Here is a 22,764-nt window from a genome sequence, read left to right as displayed (position 1 = left end):
TGCTCATGGCCAGAGGTTCTGGGTGCCACACTTTCCAGGTCCAATCTGAAACCTCTAGGATGACTTGGGACCAGTCATTCCAGATCTTCAGAACTTTGGGCAGGAGAGGTAGAGGCGGTAAGGCATACGGCGTCCAAAGCATCAATCCAAGTGGAAGGAGTTTCCAAATGAAGTGTCTTGGGAACTCCAACACACAAAGGTTTTAACAGTACGCATCATTTGCGGTGGCGAAAAGGTTGAGTTGGGGTTCTGCGCATTGGTGATAGTCGCCATGTGCCACCTCCAGGACAAGGTTGTGTTCTCATTCTAGAGTGTAGCCAACATTCTTGATCCGCTAGGCAATGCTGGCTGAGTTAGGCCGACCAGGCGTTTAAAGATCCTGCCAGGTGCTAAGACCTGGGAGATGCTTCTAGACTCAGAGGTGCACACCTTCCTAACAGGACCCATGACACCACTTTGCCCCGCTTGTTGAGGTATCACATGAAGTTGTTGTCCATGAGAATCTGCACCGGTCCCCTTTCAAGGTTGAGAGGAAGGCTTTTGGTGCCAAGCGAATCACCCGCAACACCAATAGGTTGATGTGGAGGCGGGTGTCTACTGGAGAACAGAGTCCTCTAATCTCCACCTCTCTCAGATGACCTCCTCAACGCTGTAGTGTAGTTCCTATATTCCCAATAGGATCTGCGCATTGGAATAACAAACGGCAGTTTAGACGTAGGACTGAGGTCATCTAGGTCTCTACTGAATATGTTAGACTTAATTAGGTATGACAGCTAGCTCAGAGGTCACTAGAAACTTTCTCGAATGAACAGGAAGGAGTTAACTTTCCTGATTAGACAAGGGATTCGTTTCTGACAACCGCATAAACATGACAACTTTGCTCCCCCCAGAATAAGGAGTATATCTCCAGATTCGTGTGAAAACAATAGATAGCTATTTCACTCAGTCAATCGTGCATACTTAGTTTCACCAGGAGTGCAGAGAAATAGAGAGACGGGTGTTTTCAATAAAAGTTGTTATTGATTGAGCAGTCCTCTTTCTCATGCAAGAGAAGTGAATTGCCACAATTGCAATACTTGTTGTAAAGTAAAGTGCGTACAGTAAAAGGAGCATTATGAAATAGTACTGTAAAAGCATTGATATGGTTTCTGAGCCATGATACTTTAAAACGGATAAAATATATACATACATAAATACATTGACTAACGTACTCAACTGGTGCTTCTAAGATACGCCTACCCGGTGTACCTGACCAAGCCTAATACGAGGGAAGGAGTAAGTAAGTTGCAGTTTAAGTTAAGTTAGTTTTTGCCAAGAATCTGAATCAAGAATTCTCCAAGGATCTAATCAGCTCCATACCTTGGTCATAGAATGAAGGAGGTCTTGTATCTCTCTCTCAGGACTCGATCTCCCAGCAACCCGCAAGGGTGACTGGAAACACTGGAGCTGGATTTCTCGGCATGAGAAAAGACAGCATCTCTCTCAGTGCGTCAAATGGGAGGGTCGGCTTCCTTCGGCTCTCGCATCAGCTGGGCGTCGGGCAAGTAGATAGCCGCTCTGCTCCAAACCACCGTGTGTTTGCTTAAGGCAACGTTGGTATATTTATACCTGGAAGGTGCAGAGTTTGACGTAAGGTTGGACATAAGACGTCACTAAGAACTTACAGTTCTTTCTTGACTCCAGGAGTTCTTGTGCAAATCAAAACAAAAGCAGGGGGAATTCCCGGGCTGCTGGAGGCTTGGTTTGTTTAAACAACGCGTTGTACTTTCTAGGAGTCTATGGGAGTAGCCTTGCCGTATTTGGACTGCATTGGCGATGACTAAATATGGATATGATTCTTATGCCTTTATAAGGATATGATTTATTATAACCACATAAGGGCATAAATCGGGAATATCTAATTAGGGTCCTAGATACATTCACAACACGTAGCAATGATGATTCAGTCACAAGCGTTAGCTGTGGGTGTGGTAGGGACAGCGGTCAAGGAGATCTTTTGCAGTCACTTCCAAAATGTGGATGAAGTCCAAAAGGTTCCCCTGGTGCTGAGCCCACTGGGAGTTCAAACCCCCTATAGAGCCTGCATGAGCCACCTGGTGCAGTCTACAGGCAGAATGCAGATGTCCTAGAAGCAACAGAGGGACTTCTCTTGATCAAGGGTTGAATCCTCAGGATCATAGCACAAATAGTCTGAACTCACTGAGTTGGAAATAAGGCTCAGAACAGCAGCGTGTTCAGGATAGAATCAAGGCCCCGGTCAGACGGACCAAATCTGCCCCTTGGTTCAATGGGGAACTCCGAGATCAAAAAGCAAAATGCAAAAATCACGAGAGAAAATGGAGGTTACACTATTATGAGGCAGACAGAATTGAGTACAAGAACAGGCTCAAAATATACCACGTACTCATTCGAAAAACTAAGAAATCCTATCTCTGTACCAGAATCAAAGATGCTGACAACTCTATGAAGGAAATGTTTTTAGTTTACAGGGAACTCACGGACCTCACTTCACTAGCCGCCCCCATGACTGGATCAGTCAAAACGTGCGACCTAATAGCAGAGTTCTTCGCTAACAAAGTGGATAAAATGTACGCGAGTTTCCCAGACAAGGCCAGAACAGGCAGGGAACAGGTAGACAACCACCTTCATATACAGGAGGATAAATGCCTTTCAGCATTCATAGTTCCACCCAAAGAAACCCTATGCAGTATAGCTAACAGCATCAAATCTGGTTCACCTAGCGATCCCGCAACCCCTAGAAGACTCTACGACAGCATTACCATCCTGGAGCCCCATATCAGTCACCTCCTGGCTCTCTCTTTCAGTACAGGGCAAGTCCCCATCACATGGAAAAAAGCCACTGTTCTGCCTCGGAGGAAAAAAACCCAACATCAGTATTGACATATTGGACAACCTCAGACCTATCTCCCTTCTTCCCCACTTCGCTAAAATTGCTGAGAAAGCTGTGAATACGCAACTATCAGCATTTGCTGAAGCTAGTGGACTCCTCCACCCTTCTCAGTCGGGTTTTCGAGCCCATCACTCGACCGAGTCAGCCCTGTTATCCTCGACAGAAGCTCTACGAGGATATGCTGACAAGGGCCAGACGGCGGCACTGATTCTCCTCGACCTTAGTGCCGCCTTCGACACTGTAGCCCACCACACACTGCTACAGTGCCTGAAAACTGGAGGAGTGAGAGGGAAAGCATGGGAATGGATGAAATCCTTCCTAACCGACCGAACCTTCCAGGTCGCCCAGGGACAGTTCAAATCTAAGGAAATAGAACTCAATCAGGGAGTGCCACAGGGCTCCAGTCTCAGCCCCACTCTTTTCAATCTATATGTAGCCCCCGAAGGAGGAATTACTGAGACGTTTGGGGTTGAGACCGTGTCGTATGCGGACGACACGCAACTGACTGTAACCCTAACACAACCTGAGAAGCAAAGCGCCTCCAACTTTGCAGCTTGCATGCAGAAGGTAGCACTCTGGATGGCAGACAATTGCCTTTGCTTAAATGGCAACAAAACGGAGGTACTGATCATAGGCAAAGCCCCATCAGTATGGACATCGGCGTGGTGGCCGGAAGAGCTGGGTGATCTGCCCACACCTAGCCATTTAGTAAAGAACCTGGGGGTCTGGCTAGACAAAAACCTCACGCTCGACCACCAGACCAAACAGGTAGCAGGAACCTGTTTTGGGATACTACGAGTCCTCAGGAAAACGCTCGACCTTATGCCTGTATCGGTGCGCCAGACCATAGTCCATAGCCTAATAACATCTAGACTAGACTATGGGAACGTTCTGTATCTTGGAGCAAACGAAAAAAGTCTGTCTAGACTCCAACGAATACAAAACGCAGCGGCCCGTCTGATCCTACAATTACCCAGGAGAGCTCCATCTAAAACAGCTCTGAAAACCCTCCACTGGCTCCCGATTAGGGAACGGGTGTCTTTTAAGGCCTTATGTACAGGTCATCGCATTTTGCATGACAAAGGACCTAGATACCTCCGCGGCCTTCTGAAATGGTATGAACCCACACGACAACTGAGGTCATGTGGGACGGGACAAGTACATGTCCCGAGGGTCCAGACAGCCAAAATGGGCGGGAAATCCTTCAGAGTCCAAACGGCTAAGAAATGGAATCAACTGCCAGTGGAACTGCGCACCGAACCTTCAGAAACCAAATTCAGGAAAGACCTGAAAACAATACTCTTCCCCAATAACTAAAATCGAACGAAGCATCAGCAACGAACGTATATTAGCATTTACAGCGCGGGGGCACACTTGCTAGTGTAACCAGGCGCTTTACAAAATACTAATAAATAAATAAATAAATAAATAAATTAAAGGTAGCCGCTGTGAAGGAATCAGGTTTGACTATGGCATGCTGACTGAAACCTACAGTGATGTCAACTGATTGGCCATGGTCTGGAGGAGGTTCACAGCATTTTCAATAATCAGTCATCGAGGTATGGGAAGACTGGCATTTCCGACTTCTAAAGATGGGCAGCGACAACCATCATCACTTTCATGAACACCGGAGACGCATTGGTAAGGCTAAAAGGGAGCATTGAGAACTGAAAATGCTTGCGGCCTATCTGAAACCGCAATCAGGGTCTCTTCTAGCTACAAAATGGAGATATGGCAATATGTGTTCTACAGATCCAACATCATCATCCAGACTCCTGGAACGAAGGCAGAAAGTGTTAGGGCTAGGGCGCGCATCTAACTCCTCTTTCTCAAAATTAGAAAGTAACAGGAGTAAAAACCAGATCATACTTCAGATGCCGGCACCCTATCTCTATGCTCCCTTTTCCAAGAGAACTTGAACCGCGTCTCTTAGAACGGACAAGTGATCCTCTGGAAGGCACTGTGATGTAGGAGGCATATTTGAAGGGGTGGAGAAGGCGGCAAGGGTGTAACCATTTTGCATATTTTGAAGCACCCACCTGTCTGATGCAATGCATTACAAGGTGCAGAGGTAGTAACGGATTCAATCTCCTACTGGTTGGCAATACTGCAGTGCTTTTGCAACAGAGGAGGGTGGTGTGAGGGGGTGAAGGGCATGAGGTGGGGCAGATTGGTTTGAGAGGGAATTGGGTAGTTCATTGCTCTTGTGCCTGCTGGAAGATGCATCTCTGACCTCTGACCAGAAAGACGTGAGAGGCCAGTTGTTGCCGAGGCAAACACTGTTGGGGCTTTCGCTGGAACCACTTGCGAGGATGAGGGGAGAAAATGTTGCGTATGTGGTGCTAGCCCAAGGGCGCATGCTGTTGCTTTGTTCTCTTTGAAGCGCTCCAGGGCTAAGAACGCTTTGTCACAAAGAGACTGGTGCCATCAAAAGGCATATCCATCAAATGTTTTTGGATGTCACTTGAATATCCGGTTGAGCAAATCCAAGGTTGGTGCTGAAGCATCACGCTAGTATCAACTGCCATACCCAAGAAGTCAGTGGCGTTCAGGCTCAATCTTAACACGTATTTTAGAGTGTACTGGCCTTCCTAGATGATTTGGTGTACATTGGTACGAAGATAGTCACAGACTACTGGTAAGATATCAGCCACAACGGCAAAAAAAACAGGAGTCAACTAGAAGTGACAGACTAGAGGGCAAGGCTAGTGGTTGAGAATGTGTTTTATAAACGCTTTCAAGCGTTTTGACTCCCTGTCTGGCAGGTGGATGGAAACGTTTTAGGGTTCAGTCCTCTGGTGGATGCCTTTACTAAGCTCTCAAGCAGGAGAAAATATGGGTCTACGGGGCTGGCCTATGTATTCTGGGTATTTGCCTATTAACTGGATAGCAAGATCCTGGCTTTGCCCCAGTAGCGGGTTCATTGATACTTAAAGGCAGGAGATGCTCTTGGGAGGTCTGCTTAAGTAATGCAACCTTCTTTAGCACACTTGTTTTGAAGTCAATAGACAAAGTTGTAAATCTAGCCCTTCAGCTGCTCTCCTTATCACCATAGCGAAGGAGGTAGATTCCTCAGTGGAAAGACAAGGAGTAGGAGAACTGAGGACCAACGTTTGGTGACGTATCAAAACAAATGGCTTCCTGGAGGCCCTATAATGGTTTTGTTTGTGGCAATCCTTACAGCACTCAAAACCTGTCGTTTAGTGTATGACATGTCCCTTGCACACTTGAAAATGATAGAAAAATCTCAAAAGGTTTTTTCTGTTAGGCCAGACAAACGCATGGAGTGAGCTCTGGATCTGCGTAGGAAGGTGCAGAAAGAAAGGAACTGAAATCAACGTGCAAGTTATATAGCGTGCCCGACATCACTTTCGGGTTGGGACGGACCCTAAGCGGAGCCACACAACCCCACCTACAGAAGTGCAAAGGAGTTGCTGAAAAATAATTGCCCAGATCCGGTCAGGCACCTGGGGGTATTCACAAGCTGAGAAATCTGCAGTAAGAAATATCCCCCAGAACACCTTTGATATGAATTAAAATCTGGTATAGTCATGCACGGAGGCATGGAGATGGGTCTTATTGACATTTGAGAGAATTCTGGAAAAAACAGCAAGACAAGTATAATTATTGAGCACTGAGTAAGTTAAATCATAAAAATAAACACAACAAATCTACAAATGACAGAAAAGGTTTGAGGATAGTGAAGCTAAGGTTGGACCTTGAGATCACTAGGTTCTGCAAAAGTTGGATAATGGAGACGACCCACGGCTTCAAGATAGGGCTCACACATAATATGTAAATTGTGGAAAATTTAGATCCCCCAATAGTCTGAAGTGACTGCAATTCAGTATGTTGTCACACACAAAACAAGCATTTGCAATGCAATAGGTCTCGCATTTGTGAGAATTTGAGCTACTGGATTGGTAAATGACAACGTGTTATGTATTTTTGTTTGGATTAGATGTATGTGGTGTAGAATGGAATTATGTGGGTTGAATTAGAATGGTTATTTGTGGAATTGTGTGGTGTATTTGTGTAGTGGAATTAGGTGGCATGGTGAATTAAATAGGGGTGAGAGCTGCACAGAATAAATTGACAGGAAGATGGAGAAGAGAAGTAGTTTGTGCACGGAGCAGTGAATGAACTCCACACAAAGGAGCAAAAAGAGTATGTGAGAAAGAAGGGGAGAGAAGGCTATAGACGCATAAAGAAGGGGGCTTCTGTGTACGCAGAAGACACTCTAAGAAAAGCAGAAGAGCGTGGGTTTGCGGTACAGAAATCTTGAGAAGGCAAGGGAAAGAAACTGCTCGAATTCAGATGTGCAAGTACCTTTGTGAATCGGGTCCAAAGATGGGGCAATTCAGTAAACACATTACTGAGAAGAACCAATGCGCATTTAATCATTAACCTGGCTGCCGGCACTGTTGCAACAATATATCACGGGAGAACAATAGAAATATGAAAGTCTGGGTCAATGCTGGAATAACAAACATATGACACAGTTTTCAAGAAAGATGAGAAAACTGAAGTAGCGCTTCACTGGCACTAATGTGTTTGGGTGTGAATAAACACAATCTAGTCACTTTGCAACCACTCTGTCTTGCTTTATTTTAGTTGATTTTTTTTTTTTTTCGTATCTCTCCGTCCAGAGGCTGCACTTCGGAACAGAAAAAGAGGACATTCACAGCAATTGGGATTTCTTTTTAGGATCCATTTCACAGTAGAACGAATGAAGGAAAGGACAGTAAAAAGAGGGTAAGAGACGTTCTTGAAGTCACGGTTTTCAGCAAGTGAGGAGAAGTGAGACAGAAACAGAGGGAATAAAAGGAAGAGGAAGAAAGAGGTGGGGGGCTGCTGCCAGCGGCAGAGCAGGAACGCTGCACTGGCAAACTCTGTAAATTAAAACCTAATCATCACCGAGTGGACCGCACTACCCAATCAATCAGGGCAGATTGTTTTCAAACTTTGTTTTCACAAAGAATACAAGTAAAACATTACATAGTACAACAAACAATCCATATTGGGTACATAACTGCAGAGATATACTTTGTGTTAAAAGCATACATATGTTTACCGCTGTTTTTGAGGGAGTAAGGAGTGTGGGAAATGTTGTTCACTGCAGGAGAGCAAGAAGAATGCACCTCCAGGCATCGAATCCAAAACAGGCAGGATTAGCCTTGAAAAGACGCCCAAACATGCGCAAGTCCCACCAAAAGAAGCTCAACGCTAGGTAAAGGCAAAGACTGTAAATACAAGCAGCGACAAGCGGCTGCAGAAAGTTACATAAAAAAAGTTCTCCCACACAACAACTGAAGGGGGAAAGCACAAGGAAACTAATTGGCCGGTGCGCCTCAGCCTTGAATGGAAGCGACGTATCTGCAAAGCGAACGAGTTAGGAGGAAGCAAAGAACAGCGACACTGGAGTAAATCAATGGTAAGTAGCAGGTGGGGAAAAAAGTGGTATTACTGATTACAGCAGGTCTTGCAGACAGTGCATGAGCGCTGTAGGCTCGACATAAAAACTGTCACAGCCCATCAACTCCTCATTGTTGCCCGATTTATCTACATAATGGAGGATTAATGCAAATTTAATGTGAAGCTACACGAAAAAAAAAAACTTTAAATACAAATGGTTTTAATACATCCAAATGTAAATTCCTTTAATTCAATGTTTGAAGTAGAAAAGGTAAAATTTTCCACTTACTTTCACCCTTCTTTATCCAATCCATCACATTTTGTGGCAGAACCACCATTTCTTCAGTAAGATCAGCAACATACACGTTTCTCTGTAAAAGACCAAAGGTAGAATATAACATGGTACTATCAAAGAGACTTGTAACAAATTACATTTAAAAAGATTTGATGAGAACTCAAAAGTGCTATAGTTTTATTTATATGCATCAGTTTAAAATAAGAGCAGGTCTTACTCTTTAGTTTTGGGAAATGTTCTCCCTCCTACTAGTGTGTAGGGTTACTCCGAAAATGATTAGAGCCCAAGATCTTTCCGGTGTGAGACACTCACACCACTCACAATGGTTTAAAAATCAAAAGGCGAATGGGAGCACACTGCTCCACATCACGCCACAGTTCGTTCCATAGCACTGTGGTAAATAAAGTATAATGTTTGCGATTACTCTAATATTAGCTGTAGTTTTTCACCAGAGTTGGTGCAGATAGTGCTGAACTTCCCTAGACACGTGTCTCTGGATTTTAGCCTTAATCCGTAGAGATCACATACGAATTCCATCACGGGTTGCTGGGAATGCTGCCACAGACCTCTCCGGTCTCAGTACCGCTCACTGGCTCACAGGTGCATCTCAAAAAGCTTTTCAGCGTGTTGGCTCAAGAGAGCCTTTTTAAACAGATGGGGGTGGGAGCACACTGCTTCCATCCCTCTTGTGCTCTCACTAATGGGAGGACTGTGGCAGCATTCTCAGCAACCCCGGATGTAATTTGTTCTTTTCCATCTCTACTGATGAAGGGTAAAATACAGAAACACTTGTTTAGAGATGTTCAAAGATATCTGCACCAACTCAGGTGAAAAACTACAGTTCATATTCAAGTAAGCGCAAACATTGTACTGCGTTTACCACAATGAAAAAAGTGAACTGTGCTGTGATGTGATGTGAGGCAGTGTGCTTCGGTTTAAAAATGAACCCAGCTAGTCACAGGTTGCTCTACTGCAGTAGCTACCATTGCAAAATATGAATGAAGACAACAATAGAGGGCCAGAGGATTGGGCCGGTGGGCAGTCACTGCAGTTGATGGGCTTAAAATGTATTTTACCATTCTCAGACCCAGCTTGCAGGAAGTGAGTTGGGGGGGGGGGCGCGAAGGGGGTGGGGGCAGGTAAAGCCTAGGCTACTGGACCTCAACCATGGGGGCTGAGGTTGTTTCCAAAGTCCCTGTGCCTGTCCCACTACAGCTCCACAAACTGAGCCAATCACAAACCCTTCAGCAGTTGTACTTCAATAAAAACATTTAAAAAGGAAATCTACACAGGCAATATTAGCAGGTGCAATAAAACGTACAGGTACTTGGGCTATTGCCCTCCTGTTCACTTTACCCAGGTGTCCCTCTTTTTGTGAGTCTAGGCAGATCTACCTACGGTTAGTGTCTGTGCAGCATGAATTGATGCTCAGGTTCACTATACACAGGTCACTAATGAAAGTGTGTAGCTCAATATAGACCCACCGATAGTCTCATGCCATTGTAGGCATCTGTGTTCTCTCTATTGACGCCAGGGGATCCAGCAACACTCATTCCTGTTCTATTTCAGGGAAGAGACAAGGAGGAGAAGCCATCAGTCTGGGTATGCTGCAGCAGGGACTGGCAGTAGGTGCCACCACCTAAAGTCCTTCAGCGACCACTGGTACTGGGCACTGGAGACATAGAAGGTGGGCTGCTGGGTGGATAGTTCACAATGGCACATTGGAATCCATGGGGTGTCCTTCTGGGATGTGGCAGCTGCGACTGTCACAGGCACAATTCTTGGTCACCCAGAAAAGTATGCACAGGCACAGTTCTTGATTACAGCGGTGAGGTGGGCCGTGGTCACTCTTCTTGCAATGGCAATGTCAACTGCTGGTCTTGGAACTGTGGTTCAGGAGAGTGTGCACCCAACTCCTAGGGTCGCTCTTAACACATTTTTGTCTCCTGGCTGACCTTCTCAGCATCAAGATCTTGCTGCTTCTGGTGCTCCCTAGACAGTCACATCTCCTGCATGGTTGGCAAGTTGGCTGCTAAGGGCTTCATGTCAAAACACTGCTTCTTCAAGCAAGGCAAAACTTCAGGTGATGTTCCCTCAGCCATGGGAAACTTGCTGTCAGACAGACACCAGCTCTAATTGCATAGCAGTCAGAGTACTCTGTGGAGCACTCGCTTCTATGGTCAAAAAGAACTTGGAATTGAAACAAGTGTGTCAGTGGGTCTCACTTTTATAAAGTCAAAGCAGACTGAAGATTTGGATCCACTCTCTGCACTTTCAGAACTGGTTTGAGATGGTTCAAGTGTCTTCTACAGGTTGTTCTCTAGACACAACCTTTGAAGTACGCCATGGAGCATCCACCACAGATGCTCATACAGGTGTGAGCTTGTTGCACCTGGCTGTCATGTGCTAGACCGAACAGGGTTCAGATGAAAGAGAGGCTATCTCACCTAAGCAGTCCCTGTCACCTTGAACAGAAACTGCAATCCCACCCTTTACCTTTACCATGTACAAGAAAAGTAACAAGCAGCTCCTCTCAACAAAAGGCCTAAACAAATTTTAGAAGGAGCCTAGTCGCCCCTATCCTCTCTGCAGTGCCTATCTCTCATCCCTCCAGCTTCAGGAAGCTCGGCAATACAGTTCTGCTGTCTGGTAAAACAACCTCTCTTCCATCTTGTGCACAAGGCTACGGTAAACCAAACAGGATCCCTCGATTAATCTGTTTCACTCACAAACAATGTACATACAATGCAGACTACATACACAGCCACGCACAACATACACTTGAGATGTTAGCGCATTGGTCTGGGTAAGCAGGACTTTATATAAATGGGCCAGTAGAACTCCACTCCAGTGACTGAGATAAAAAGGGTTGGCCGCAACAATGGATTCACAAACAAGGTATGCTGTCACCTACACTATATGCCAACCAACAACAGGGGCAAAGGTCCATGGTCAGTAAAACAAGGGCATGCTTGGTGCACCCCTCATCGGTTCCAGGACCTCACTCATGTCAAGGAACAGGGTTAGGCCTCAATGCAGAAACTAGATTTGTGCGAGTCTCGGACCAACATCAAAAACCAGAACATACTTGCAGTCGTGTAGTCTGGGCAGGGAGAGACACCTGTACACAATTCAGGGACCATTTCCATCCCAACAATCCTAAACAAATTCAACTAGATGGCCAACGTTGAGCTTAGTACAGTGGACTAGGAAAAAGTAATTGCTTTAGATTTGAGCCGTGAATTATGTGACAGACCTGCTGGGGACATGAAGTGTGAAAGGAAAGCTTGAGAACGTCATTTTTCCGAACAACCAATTATATACATTCAGCACTTAGGAAAGCAAAACGAAGCACTTGTTTTGTAAATCTAAAGTGTGAAGAAAACAAAGATTTTAGTAGGATCAGAACAAAGCAAGACACTTTAATTGGTGATGCACAAATGATAGATTTTCACAGAAACCAGATGTCCACACATCATTTGTGTGCAATCTAGTTGCATCTCAAACTGTAAGTCTGAGCAAATGTGGTGACCATTTCAATGGAAAATGCGCGGTCTGCAAATAGAAACGCACTACCATACGATGATTTAGTTACATTAAGAAATTGCCCGTTATGAGCCTTAAAGCTACGTGGGTCGCAAAGTTTGTCATACTATAAAATGGATCGTGGTTCTAAAAACGTTTGGGAAGCACTGTTCTAGAGGTCTGTGGACAACCTGTAAAAATAGACCAACCTAACCTACCATTAATACCTAGTCTCACAGCATAAAGAAAAGCAAGGTGAGCAGCTCTTGCAGCAGTAGGGTCACAAATATTTAAATGAGTTATGCAAAACAAATGTCTATTAAGATCAGTGTTGACAAATGTATAAGCTGCTTAGGCTGCAGCATTTCAAATGATTACTTACATTCATGTCCTCACGAATTTCTAATGGTTTCCTTTTTCTATCATCACAGAGCAGATCAGTCACAGTTTCATTGTAGATTTCCATGTAGGACACCCGCAACAGAAATTCCCTATTTGGGATCTGAAAGCAGAAAGTTAATAAATGACAACAGCGAATTACTATGGATTTGAGGAGGCAATCAATGTATGATTACATCTAAGAATCGGTATTAGCAATATATACCTATAACGACTCCTCACCAATTGTCTACTTTAGAAATATAGGAAAACGTTTCTATTTGCAGTGGTAGAAGATTTTAAAACAAATACTTTCCTTTAACAGCAATTTTAAAGTTTGATTTTAGTTAAAAAAATTTTTTATAAAAGTACATGCTGTGCTTAAGCTGGTCTGTTACATTTGGTAACATGCCGATTAACAGGTTTCATCAAAATCTTTACGCAAAACCTTGAGTAGACGTTCGGCTGGATAGGATTTTGACACTCGTAAAGAACACCATCTCGTTTCCAGTTTCTTGGCACTAACATTTTGTACTATCTCAGAAATAGTTGTGAAATTAATTATTTTTTCTCTGCGGCTAGACAGGAAAAGATTTGAGGTTGGGGGGAAAAAACTATTTAACTACTGCATCCTACACTACTCACTGCGACATCTCAAAGCTGCTAGCCAGAGGATCGAGGCTCACTCCAAATGCTACTATAGGCCGGCTTAGAAATGATGCAACAAGTCAGTACGCACATGCAACTCACATAACAAGCATTTGCAATGCAATAGGTCTCGCATTTATGAGAATTTGAGCTATTGGCATTGCAAATTACAATAGCTTAAACTCCTGCGAGAGCTATTGCATTGCAAATACAATTTTTGGAAAGCGCCCCATGCCAAGCTTTCACGTTAAGGTCGGCTGTGGTCCTTTCTTTAGACGTGGCCGTCTAAAGAAAGGGGCGTGGCCGACAGTAAAGTGAAAGTGCTGTATGTGGTGCTTTTGCAAAAAAAAATATGCAATGAAATAGGTGGTCTCAAACTCTCGTCAATGCGAGACGTATTTTATTGCAAAGAAGCGGCCATGATTGTCCCTGGCTGCTTTGAAAATTAAAGCGCATGGCACGCTGAAAGTTGCAGGAAAGCAGGTCTTGCCTGCAATACTAGAACCTCATTAGAGAAAATAGTGCTTAAAGACTAAATAAGACCTACTGTGTAATAACAGAAGTACAAGGGCCAGTCCTCATGGTAGTTTACAAATGAATACAAGGTGTTACTAAGGAGGGATCAACAAGCCTATTAACGAATCAGAAGCCAGCATTTACGAAGGACAATTACACAAGCCAATGAAAAATATGGGTGGAGTGGGGGCACATGCGCTGCCCCGGCTTGACCTCATGACACTGTAGTACTGTGGATTTTTCTACGAAAATGTGAATATGTAGAAAGTACCGGCCACAAACGGATCAAACGTGTTTCAAACTACTGCACACTGTGGGGGTGAGGGGCAGCGCCGCACCTTGTAATGTGCAGCTGTTGAGCGTTACCCATCGGCTATTGACTGATGCGGTTAGAAGTGACCAGTTTACTGACATGGTGCAAAATCACCCGGCGATGGACAAGCTTGAGAAATGCCACAAGAAAGACGGTTTTATAACAAACAGGGCCGGCTCTAGGGCGGTGCGATCTATGCGACTGAACCGGGTGTTCACTTGGGGTGGGGGCGTCATTTCTGAAAATGTATATTATCATTTTAAAAGCACCTGCTGCCATGTTCCTGGTCTTTCGGACATAATTAAAATGTCGACTGAACTCCGCTGGTTAATGGTCGTCCTGGAAGGAGAGCAGAGGTTTGTCTAGTGGAAGTTTTGACTAATCCAAAGGTAGCGCAGAGGGTTAAAATGCCTGCTGCTAAGAACGTGTACCATGCAGATAAAGTGCTTATAATGTAAATAGGTCAGTGGGTTACTGCTTCTGTAAGAGAGCTCCTATTGTAACTTGTCGTTTCTAAGTCAAAAGCCTAAAACAGGGGGGGCGTGGCCAAGATGGCGGCTTGAGAAGACGTGAACCGAGAGGCTCCCCGGCCCAAAAGCCCCACTTGCACACTATTTCTAGCTGCCACCCCTGGTGAATCTGGCCGAACCACGCTCAAATTCTTCTGCAGCCTTGGCGTGCTGCCGATTGGACCTTCCTGGGCCATCGATCGCCTGCTGACCCGCATTTCCAACCGCCGGTGGGGACGGCGCTATGACGACGAAGGTTTGAGCCCTTCCGCCGCGCGGCCACACTGCAGTGCCTGCACGCAACAGGCCGACAGACCGGAGAGCCGTGGAAGCACGCACCGAACCGCGGAGGGGCGGCTGCGTGCGGTGGCGGGGTGAGACGGTGCGCCTCCGACCCCCCCGACGCAGTGTGTCCCGCCCGGGGGCCCCCGGTGAATCCAGACCCCGGCGTGGGCCTACCGGACCCGACGGACCCACAGCACCCACGCTCCCCATAACAGCCTGCTCCACTGAGGGACCACCGGACACTAGCGGCTCACGGCCCCCGCTGTTCCCGCCACCAGCGCAACGGCGAAGAAGGTTAGAGCCCTTCCGCCGCGCGCCTACGCCTCGGCCGTGCCCATCTGCGGCCCACCAACGACTCCAGGCCCCGGCGCGGGCCTCCAGGTACGCGACCGCGCCATCTGCTGGCGGGCCTACTGGACCCTGAGCTACGCGGAGCACCGGCCCGGTCCTACGCGCTCCCGCTGATCCTCCCCTTGCCTCATCTGCGGCCTCCTGAGGGGGCGTGCTTGGATCGACGGCTCCGCTCCATCGGAGCCTCGCACACTCCGGCGGGGGGATCCCTTGGACAATCTAGACCCCGGTGTGGGCCTACCAGGTGGCGGCATAACCCCAACTTCGCCGCCCCCACGGGGCCATATAACGGGCAGGGTGTCGCTCACCCGCCCCCCTCAACTCACCGACGCCCCCCCAGCACCTACGTTCTCCAGCACTGAAGCCTGCTCCCCCGACCCCTCCGAGACGCTGCGGACCCCACCGGAGTCCTCCGCCCACCACTGAGGACGTCCCAGGACCTCACCCCCTGGCCTGCAGGCGGGGAGACACACCAACGGCAAGGGGAGCTGCCCAACAACGCATCCTCGCTTGGATATCGACCCCTGGACGAGGGGCATAAGGTGAGTGGCACCCAGCGACCTGGACTACCGACTACTCTCCCCCCCCAGGGGGTCCCTGTACTCTCTGCTGGGTGACCCTCGGCTGCTGGGGTCGGAGGCGCGGCCTTGCTGGACGCTATCCGGTGCCCCCGCTCCTCCCTGCTGTCGCTTGCCCGCCGTTCACCGAGCCCCCCACCTAGACTTTGGGGCTGCCAGTGGATCTCTCCGCGGCATCCACTCCAAGCGATTTTCTTCCGGCTGCTCCCGGGGCACTGCTCTCCTGCCTAGAGCCTAAGCGCCCCTCTTGGGCCTACGTTACTCTTCCTCTAATAGGCTCGATCCTGCTCGGCGCAGTGCTACCCCCCCGGCCACTACACACTCTGAACGCCGCCCTTGCAGCGCCCCACGACAGGCTGTCCTGCACCCGACAGCTTCCGACGATCACCATCAGACGGCCCGTTCCGGCCATCATGACGCATTCTAGTCGCAAGGGGACCCGGAACGTTGTGGAGCTCATGCAAAAAGCGACGTCGAAGGGAGACAAGAAGCAGCCACATGCTTCCCCGAAGCCACCCGCGAGCCCTCAGCCTCAGGACGAAGATTCCTCTCCAATCACAAAAGCTTTCCTAGCTTCCCTCTTCAACACACTGCGAGAGGACTTCCAGACTCTGAAACAGGACATGGCGGGGGAACACCGCGAACTCCGTCGTGACATTGATGACCTGGGTGAGCGAGTTGCCTCTCTGGAGGACGCTGACCGGTCCCGCAGCGGGGAAGTGGAGAGGCTCCAACAGGAAATCGTGCGACTTCAGGATCAACAGGTGGACTTACAGTCGCACTCCGAGGACTTAGAGAACCGCTCCAGGCGGAATAACATACGGGTCAGGGGTGTTCCGTTGAAGGCTGAAAAGGACAACGTGGCCGGCTACCTTCAAGACCTATTCAGAGACATCCTGGGTGAGCCAAGCGACTTTGAGATCCGAATCGACAGGGCGCACAGGGTAGGCATGGCGCGCAGAGCACCTGCGCCACCTCCGGACATCCTAGCGTTCCTCCCGGACTTTCCCCTGAAGGAACGCATCCTTAGAGAAGCCAGGAAAGCACAGCCCATCAGATTTCGCGATGACCCTGTGGCCCTCTTTCAAGATCTCTCTAATATCACCCTACAAAAACGTAAGTCCTTCAGACCTGCGACGAACTTCCTGCGGGAAGCCGGGGTCCCTTACTCCTGGGGCCACCCGTTCCGTCTGATTTTTAAGTGGAACGGCTCCCTCCACCAGCTTAGATCACTCCGCGACACTTGCACCCTGCTTGGGATCGATGTGCCGGAGGGTTCAGCCTCCAGAGACGCCTCTCCATCCCGGTCGCAGGGGGACCCGGCTCGCCCTACAGGAGACGGCTGGCAGACGATCCGCAGGAGAAGAACACCGAGGAACATATCGAAACCTGACCCGATCACGGTCGCCCAGGAACGAGAAGCGGCGGTACAGGAAGTGGCAGATAACACAGCACCTGCCCTGTAGAGCATTGACCTTTTGCCTTCGACCACTCCGGGGGTGCTCTCCCATCCATGCATGATTTCACTGGGGTCAGGGCCGGGGAGCCGCCTACTGGACTGAGACCATGGTACCCCTTTCTTTGACTTTCTACGGACCTGTGCCCTGCACGACTAGGCCCGAGACTTTTACCGGTTTCTGTTGGGGGGGTTGTTCTGGGAGGGGGTGGGGAAGTTGGGGAATGGGGGTTCAATATTGGAGGGGGGTTGGGTTGGTCCACTCTGTTGGGGTTAGGGTGGCCACGGGAGGGAGGGGATTGTTGGGGGAGACCAGTACGCCAAGAGATCTTTGCACATACCAGAGGTTGCCTATGTTTTCCACCATTGTGCAGCGCCCTGCATCACTGAGCCCATTCGCCCCTGTATGCCCCGGCGATGGCTGACACGCTCAAAATCCTGTCTCTTAACGTTAAGGGACTCAATAACCCGATTAAGCGCAGAGCTGTCGTCTCCTACCTGGAGAATTCTGAAGCCGACATCTGCCTGCTGCAAGAAACCCACCTCTTGGCCAAGGACTGGCACCGGCTGCGATCCCGCGCTTTCCCACAGCAACTCTTCTCCTCTCTCCCATCAAAGAAGGCGGGGGTGGCTATACTCATATCGCGGCGCTTCAAAGGCAAGGTAGGGGCCAAAATAGGGGAAATCAAGGGACGCCTTCTAGCCCACGCTTTCCTGATAGGCCACACCACATACGCGATTGGCTCCGTCTACTCCCCCAATACAGGTCAGGAACCCTTCTTGCTATCCGCAATCTCAGAAACACTCCAAGCACCCCACACATACATGCTCCTAGGGGGGGACCTTAACCTCGTCATGGACACAGTCAAGGATAGATCGGGGCACCGTTATGGTGACACCGGGGCGATTTCGCAGAAGGGCACTGCTTGGTTGCATGACAGGGACATCTCGGACCTTTGGAGACACGCACACCCACTTGCCACGCAATACACATTCTACGTTCACCACACTTACGCACGCATAGACCACTTCATGGGCTCATCGTCCCTCATTCCCCACGTCACCACAGTGTCAATTGTCCCGGCTGCCCTCTCCGACCATCAAGCAGTAGAACTGACGCTTACCGTACCCAGTTCGCCGCGCGCTCCGGGGTCGTGGAGGCTTAACGAAACCCTCTTACAAAAACCGGCGGTAACCCGCCAACTTCATAAATGCATCTCAGACTATTTAGCCACCAATGACACCCCTGATATGTCGATGTCGTCCTTGTGGGGTGCTTTGAAAGCTGTTAGGGGAGAGCTGATAGCGATCTCAGCTGCAGACGCCAAACTTCGCAAAGAAAAAAGGAGTGACCTCTCGGACAAAGTCGCGGAGCTGGAGAGAGTTCACAGCCGCACTGGCGCCCCAAGAATCTGGCGCCAACTTAAAGCTGCCCGGGCTCAGCTGGCTAGCCTCGACACAGATAGGGCAGAATTTGCCGCTCTTCGCCTCCGTCACACGTACTACGTGGGGGGCAATCGCACCGGCCGACTCCTAGCCAGCGCCTTGAAAGCCAAACTCCAACGCTCCAAAATCACGTCGCTGCTAAACGACGCCGGCGATGCAGTTACCGAAGATGCACAGATCGCCTCAGCCTTTCGCACCTATTATGCCTCTCTGTATAGCGCGGATGAAAAGTCACCGACAGCCATTGACGAATACCTGCAGTCGGCCGATATTACGCCGTTGTGCCCGGCAAGCGTGGAAAATCTTGACGCCCCCATTCGCCCCGACGAGATCCTCGCTGCCATTGCACGCCTTCGTCCGCTTAAATCCCCGGGCCCTGACGGCTTCTCATCGGGCTTTTATAAAACCTTCGGCCAAGTCTTAGCGCCTGTCCTCGCCAGGCTATTTAATTCCTTTGGAGGGCCGAGCTCCATCCCGCCCGATATGCTTGCAGCCGACATTGTGGTCCTGCCTAAGCCGGGCAAACCCCCAACACACTGCTCTGCATTCCGCCCCATCTCCTTACTCAATCTAGATCTGAAGCTATTTACGGGAATACTGGCGGCTCGCCTGGGCCCCTGCCTCCCGGGCATCCTCGAACCGGACCAATCGGGCTTTGTCCCGAACCGCCAGTGCAGTGACAATACCAAAAGAATCCTGCACCTCGTGGACAAAGCTCATTTCCAGGTCTCCGACTCTGCCCTATTAGCCATCGATGCAGTGAAGGCTTTCGACCGTGTCGACTGGACCTACTTGCAGGCTGTGCTGCGGCGCTACCACCTTGGCGACCGGTTTCAAGCCTGGATCGCGAGCTGCTACCACCGCCCGTTGGCACGTGTCCGGCTGGGTGGCCTCAAGTCCGACCCCTTCGAGATACAGAGAGGAACCCGCCAGGGGTGTCCCCTCTCACCCCTCCTATTTGCTCTATACGTGGAGCCCTTAGCACAGACAATTCGCGACAATCCCCACATTATAGGAATGTCTTTCGGCAACGAGCCCCACGTGGTGGGACTGTACGCAGACGACATAATTGCCACTTTAGACCGCCCATCTAGCTCCATACCGGCGCTTTTGGCGGAGCTGGAGCGATTCGGCGAGGTGTCCGGTTTCAAGGTCAACCAAGGGAAATCCCTGATACTGCCCCTTGGCAGCCATGCTCTTCCCAACATCCCACCGCCTGATTTCGGGTGTCAACTGCGGTCCACCACTCGATTGCCTTACCTGGGGATTACCCTGACCTCCTCCACGACCTCGACGATTGCTCACAACTACTCTGCCCTATCATCCCAGATCCGGGCTGATCTCCCGCGTTGGTCAAAGCAGCCTCTCCTTACTCGGGAGGATCGCAGCGATAAAGATGTCGGTCCTACCCAAAATATTGTACGTCTTTCAGACTCTCCCAGTGTCGCCGCCGATGGGAATGCTAGCTGACCTCCAACATGACCTTCACCAATTTGTGTGGGAGAGGAAGCGCGCCAGACTTCATCGACAAGTAGCACATAGGACTGTAGACGAGGGCGGCCTCGGGATCCCGAACCTGCTACAATACTTTCAGGCCTCGCAAATTCGATATCTAGTGGAGTGGTACCGACCCGAATCAGAGAAGAGATGGCTCTTTCAGGACAGGGCCATGGCGCAGACCTCCCTGTGGAAGATACCGTTTCTTGCGCGCCGGCACAGACCCCGTTATCTCCTCCGCTCCCCTATCACTCGGACCACTATGGCAGCCTGGGACATGGTAGCGGTCAAACGGGGCCTTACGACCTTCCCGTCCCTACTTACCCCGCTCTTTGACAACCCCGCATTCCCACCCGGCACAGATACCCAAGCTTTCCGGCAATGGCGTGACACGCCCTGCCGATCAGCCGGGCACCTCTTTGATACGGAGGGGTTCCTCTCTCTAGCCGACATCTCGCAAGACTATGGAGTGGATGGCCCTCACATGTTTCAATATTTCCAAATCCGCCATTGGCTCTTGAGTCCGGACGTTGCCCCTCTGGTGGGCCGACAAATGACATCGTTCGAACGTTGGCTCGTATCCAAGGACTCAGATAAACATCTCATTTCAGACCTCTATCGGATGCTCTCCCCTGCTGCAGATCCTGATAAGACCGCTGGACAGCGGCGTTGGGAAGCAGAACTTGGCCGATCTCTTTCCTCAGTGGAATGGAACCACATATACTTCAGGGCCGCCCACACTACCTGAAATACCAAAGCCAGGGAATCGGCGATCAAACTAGCTATCTACTGGCATCTTACCCCGGCGAGACTCAATCAAGGCAACCCAACCCGTAGCGCGCTGTGTTGGAGAGGATGTGGCAGCCGAGGTACACTGACTCACCTCCTGTGGGAATGTCCCGCCTTACAGGAATACTGGAAGGTCGTCCTGGATGACATTGACTCCACGTTCGACACCGAGATCCCACGCTTCCCAGCATACACACTCTTAGGGCTTCCTAATGCACTTACATTCCCCTTGAGATCAACTCGCGGCAAACAGATGGGCATTGCAATGCAGGCAGCCTCGCAACACGTCCTGTCGCTCTGGGGTTCTATTAACCCACCCACCCACACTGGCTGGCTGCACAAGCTGTGGTTCACGTTGGGCATGGAACGGATCCAAGCCACGCTCACGCACACCACTGACACATTCCGCACCACTTGGCAACCGCTCCTGACGTTGCTCTCCAGGGAATTCCACGAAATTACCTGCCCGAAATATCTTCGTATTCTACGGCTCACAGACTGCACTGTGGACCGAACACAACCAGAGGCACCCTGATACATTCTAATTTGCTACAACTCACACGATTACTATAGACGACTGGCGTACTGGTGGGGTGGGGGGGCGTTGGGGTTGGGTGTTTGGGAGGGAGGCGGGTTCTTAGGGCTGGCTTGTTTCCTTGTCGCCCCGATTGGGGGATTCTTTAGACTTCCAGGCACCACTTTTCCATTTGAGCACGCTTATCTTGCTCACCTACCGCTTCATAGAGAAGACGTGTCTGTCTGTCTCGCTTGCCTAACTTGCCTGTTGATTATCCATTGCTATGCCATGCCTTTTTCTTTTTCTGTTTTAAAACTCAATAAACATACTTTAACATTAAAAGCCTAAAACAGAACATTGAGCTAATAACTGTCAATCAGCTGTGTGTAAACTGCAAGGCATATGTTAAAACTATATTTTTTTTTTGCTCAGTCTTTCATCATCATAATCTTGTGAAAAGAGTTTTTGGGTAGAAAACCATTCTTATTATGGAAGAGAACCCCTAACAATGAGGTTTCGTTTTAAATTCTGGATGTGTACTTTAAAGAATAAGGACTCAAACTATATTGCCTAACAATATCGATGACATTTCACTCCTACACCCTGTAGTCCTGTCTGAGTACCATTTCCTATACACTGATTTACACACATATGATTGTCTCTATGCAATGTGTGTGGTGTAAAGAGCTCCGACACCTCACACTGGTATGAGTGGCGCTATAAAACTAAATGAATCTGAGAGATAGTGGTTATGGAGACTTGAGGGGCCCTGTTAAAGGGTGCTAGTGGGGGAATCCGTGCCAGAGGTGGGCATTGGGGGTGGCGCCAACAAACATTGTAGCACAGGGCGCCACCAGCGCTAAAGCTGGCCCTGGTAAATCTGAAACGAACGCCAGGGTGGTCCGTTCATAGAAGCAGCAACTTCAAGGTGCCTTGCAGTGTAAAAAAATAGTAAATATAAAACTAAAGGCCAGTTTTGGACCATCACAGGAAAGCAGCAAACAAATGAGGCTTGCATTTTATTGTAAGGAATGTGTACACACCGCGTTGTGTTCTGCTCAGTGCAGCAAGGAAGATGTTCTAGTGCAATCTGATGTATTCCAGGGCACGGTTATCAACATGGCGCGCGTGCAGTTATGAGGTCAAATCAATTATTATTAGTGACACATATACAGTAAGATCCCTGCTCAATGTGTATAGTTTTCTTCCTTAATAAGCCTATTTTAGCTGTCCGATCTTTCTCGAATTGTGCTAAAAGGTCAAATGTATGTCTGTAACAGAATACTCCGCATAATTTGCTTTACGTCATGCAATATAGCGCATAATTTAACTAAT

At 48.9% G+C, this 22,764-nt stretch overlaps 1 protein-coding gene across 1 annotated transcript in view; it reads right to left on the bottom strand.

Moving 5' to 3' along the window:
* Positions 1 to 22,764, bottom strand: part of LOC144818836 (uncharacterized) — a 1,999,126-nt gene that overhangs the window by 1,871,003 nt on the left and 105,359 nt on the right. The window contains 2 exon segments of the mRNA XM_078676624.1: positions 8,616 to 8,697; positions 12,529 to 12,648. Coding sequence (XP_078532750.1) covers positions 8,616 to 8,697; positions 12,529 to 12,648 — 202 coding nt within the window.

Source organism: Lissotriton helveticus, chromosome 2_1 (genome assembly GCF_964261635.1).
Source record: "Lissotriton helveticus chromosome 2_1, aLisHel1.1, whole genome shotgun sequence".
In the NCBI taxonomy this organism is placed as follows: domain Eukaryota; kingdom Metazoa; phylum Chordata; class Amphibia; order Caudata; family Salamandridae; genus Lissotriton; species Lissotriton helveticus.
This window is presented reverse-complemented; position numbering and strand designations above follow the sequence as displayed.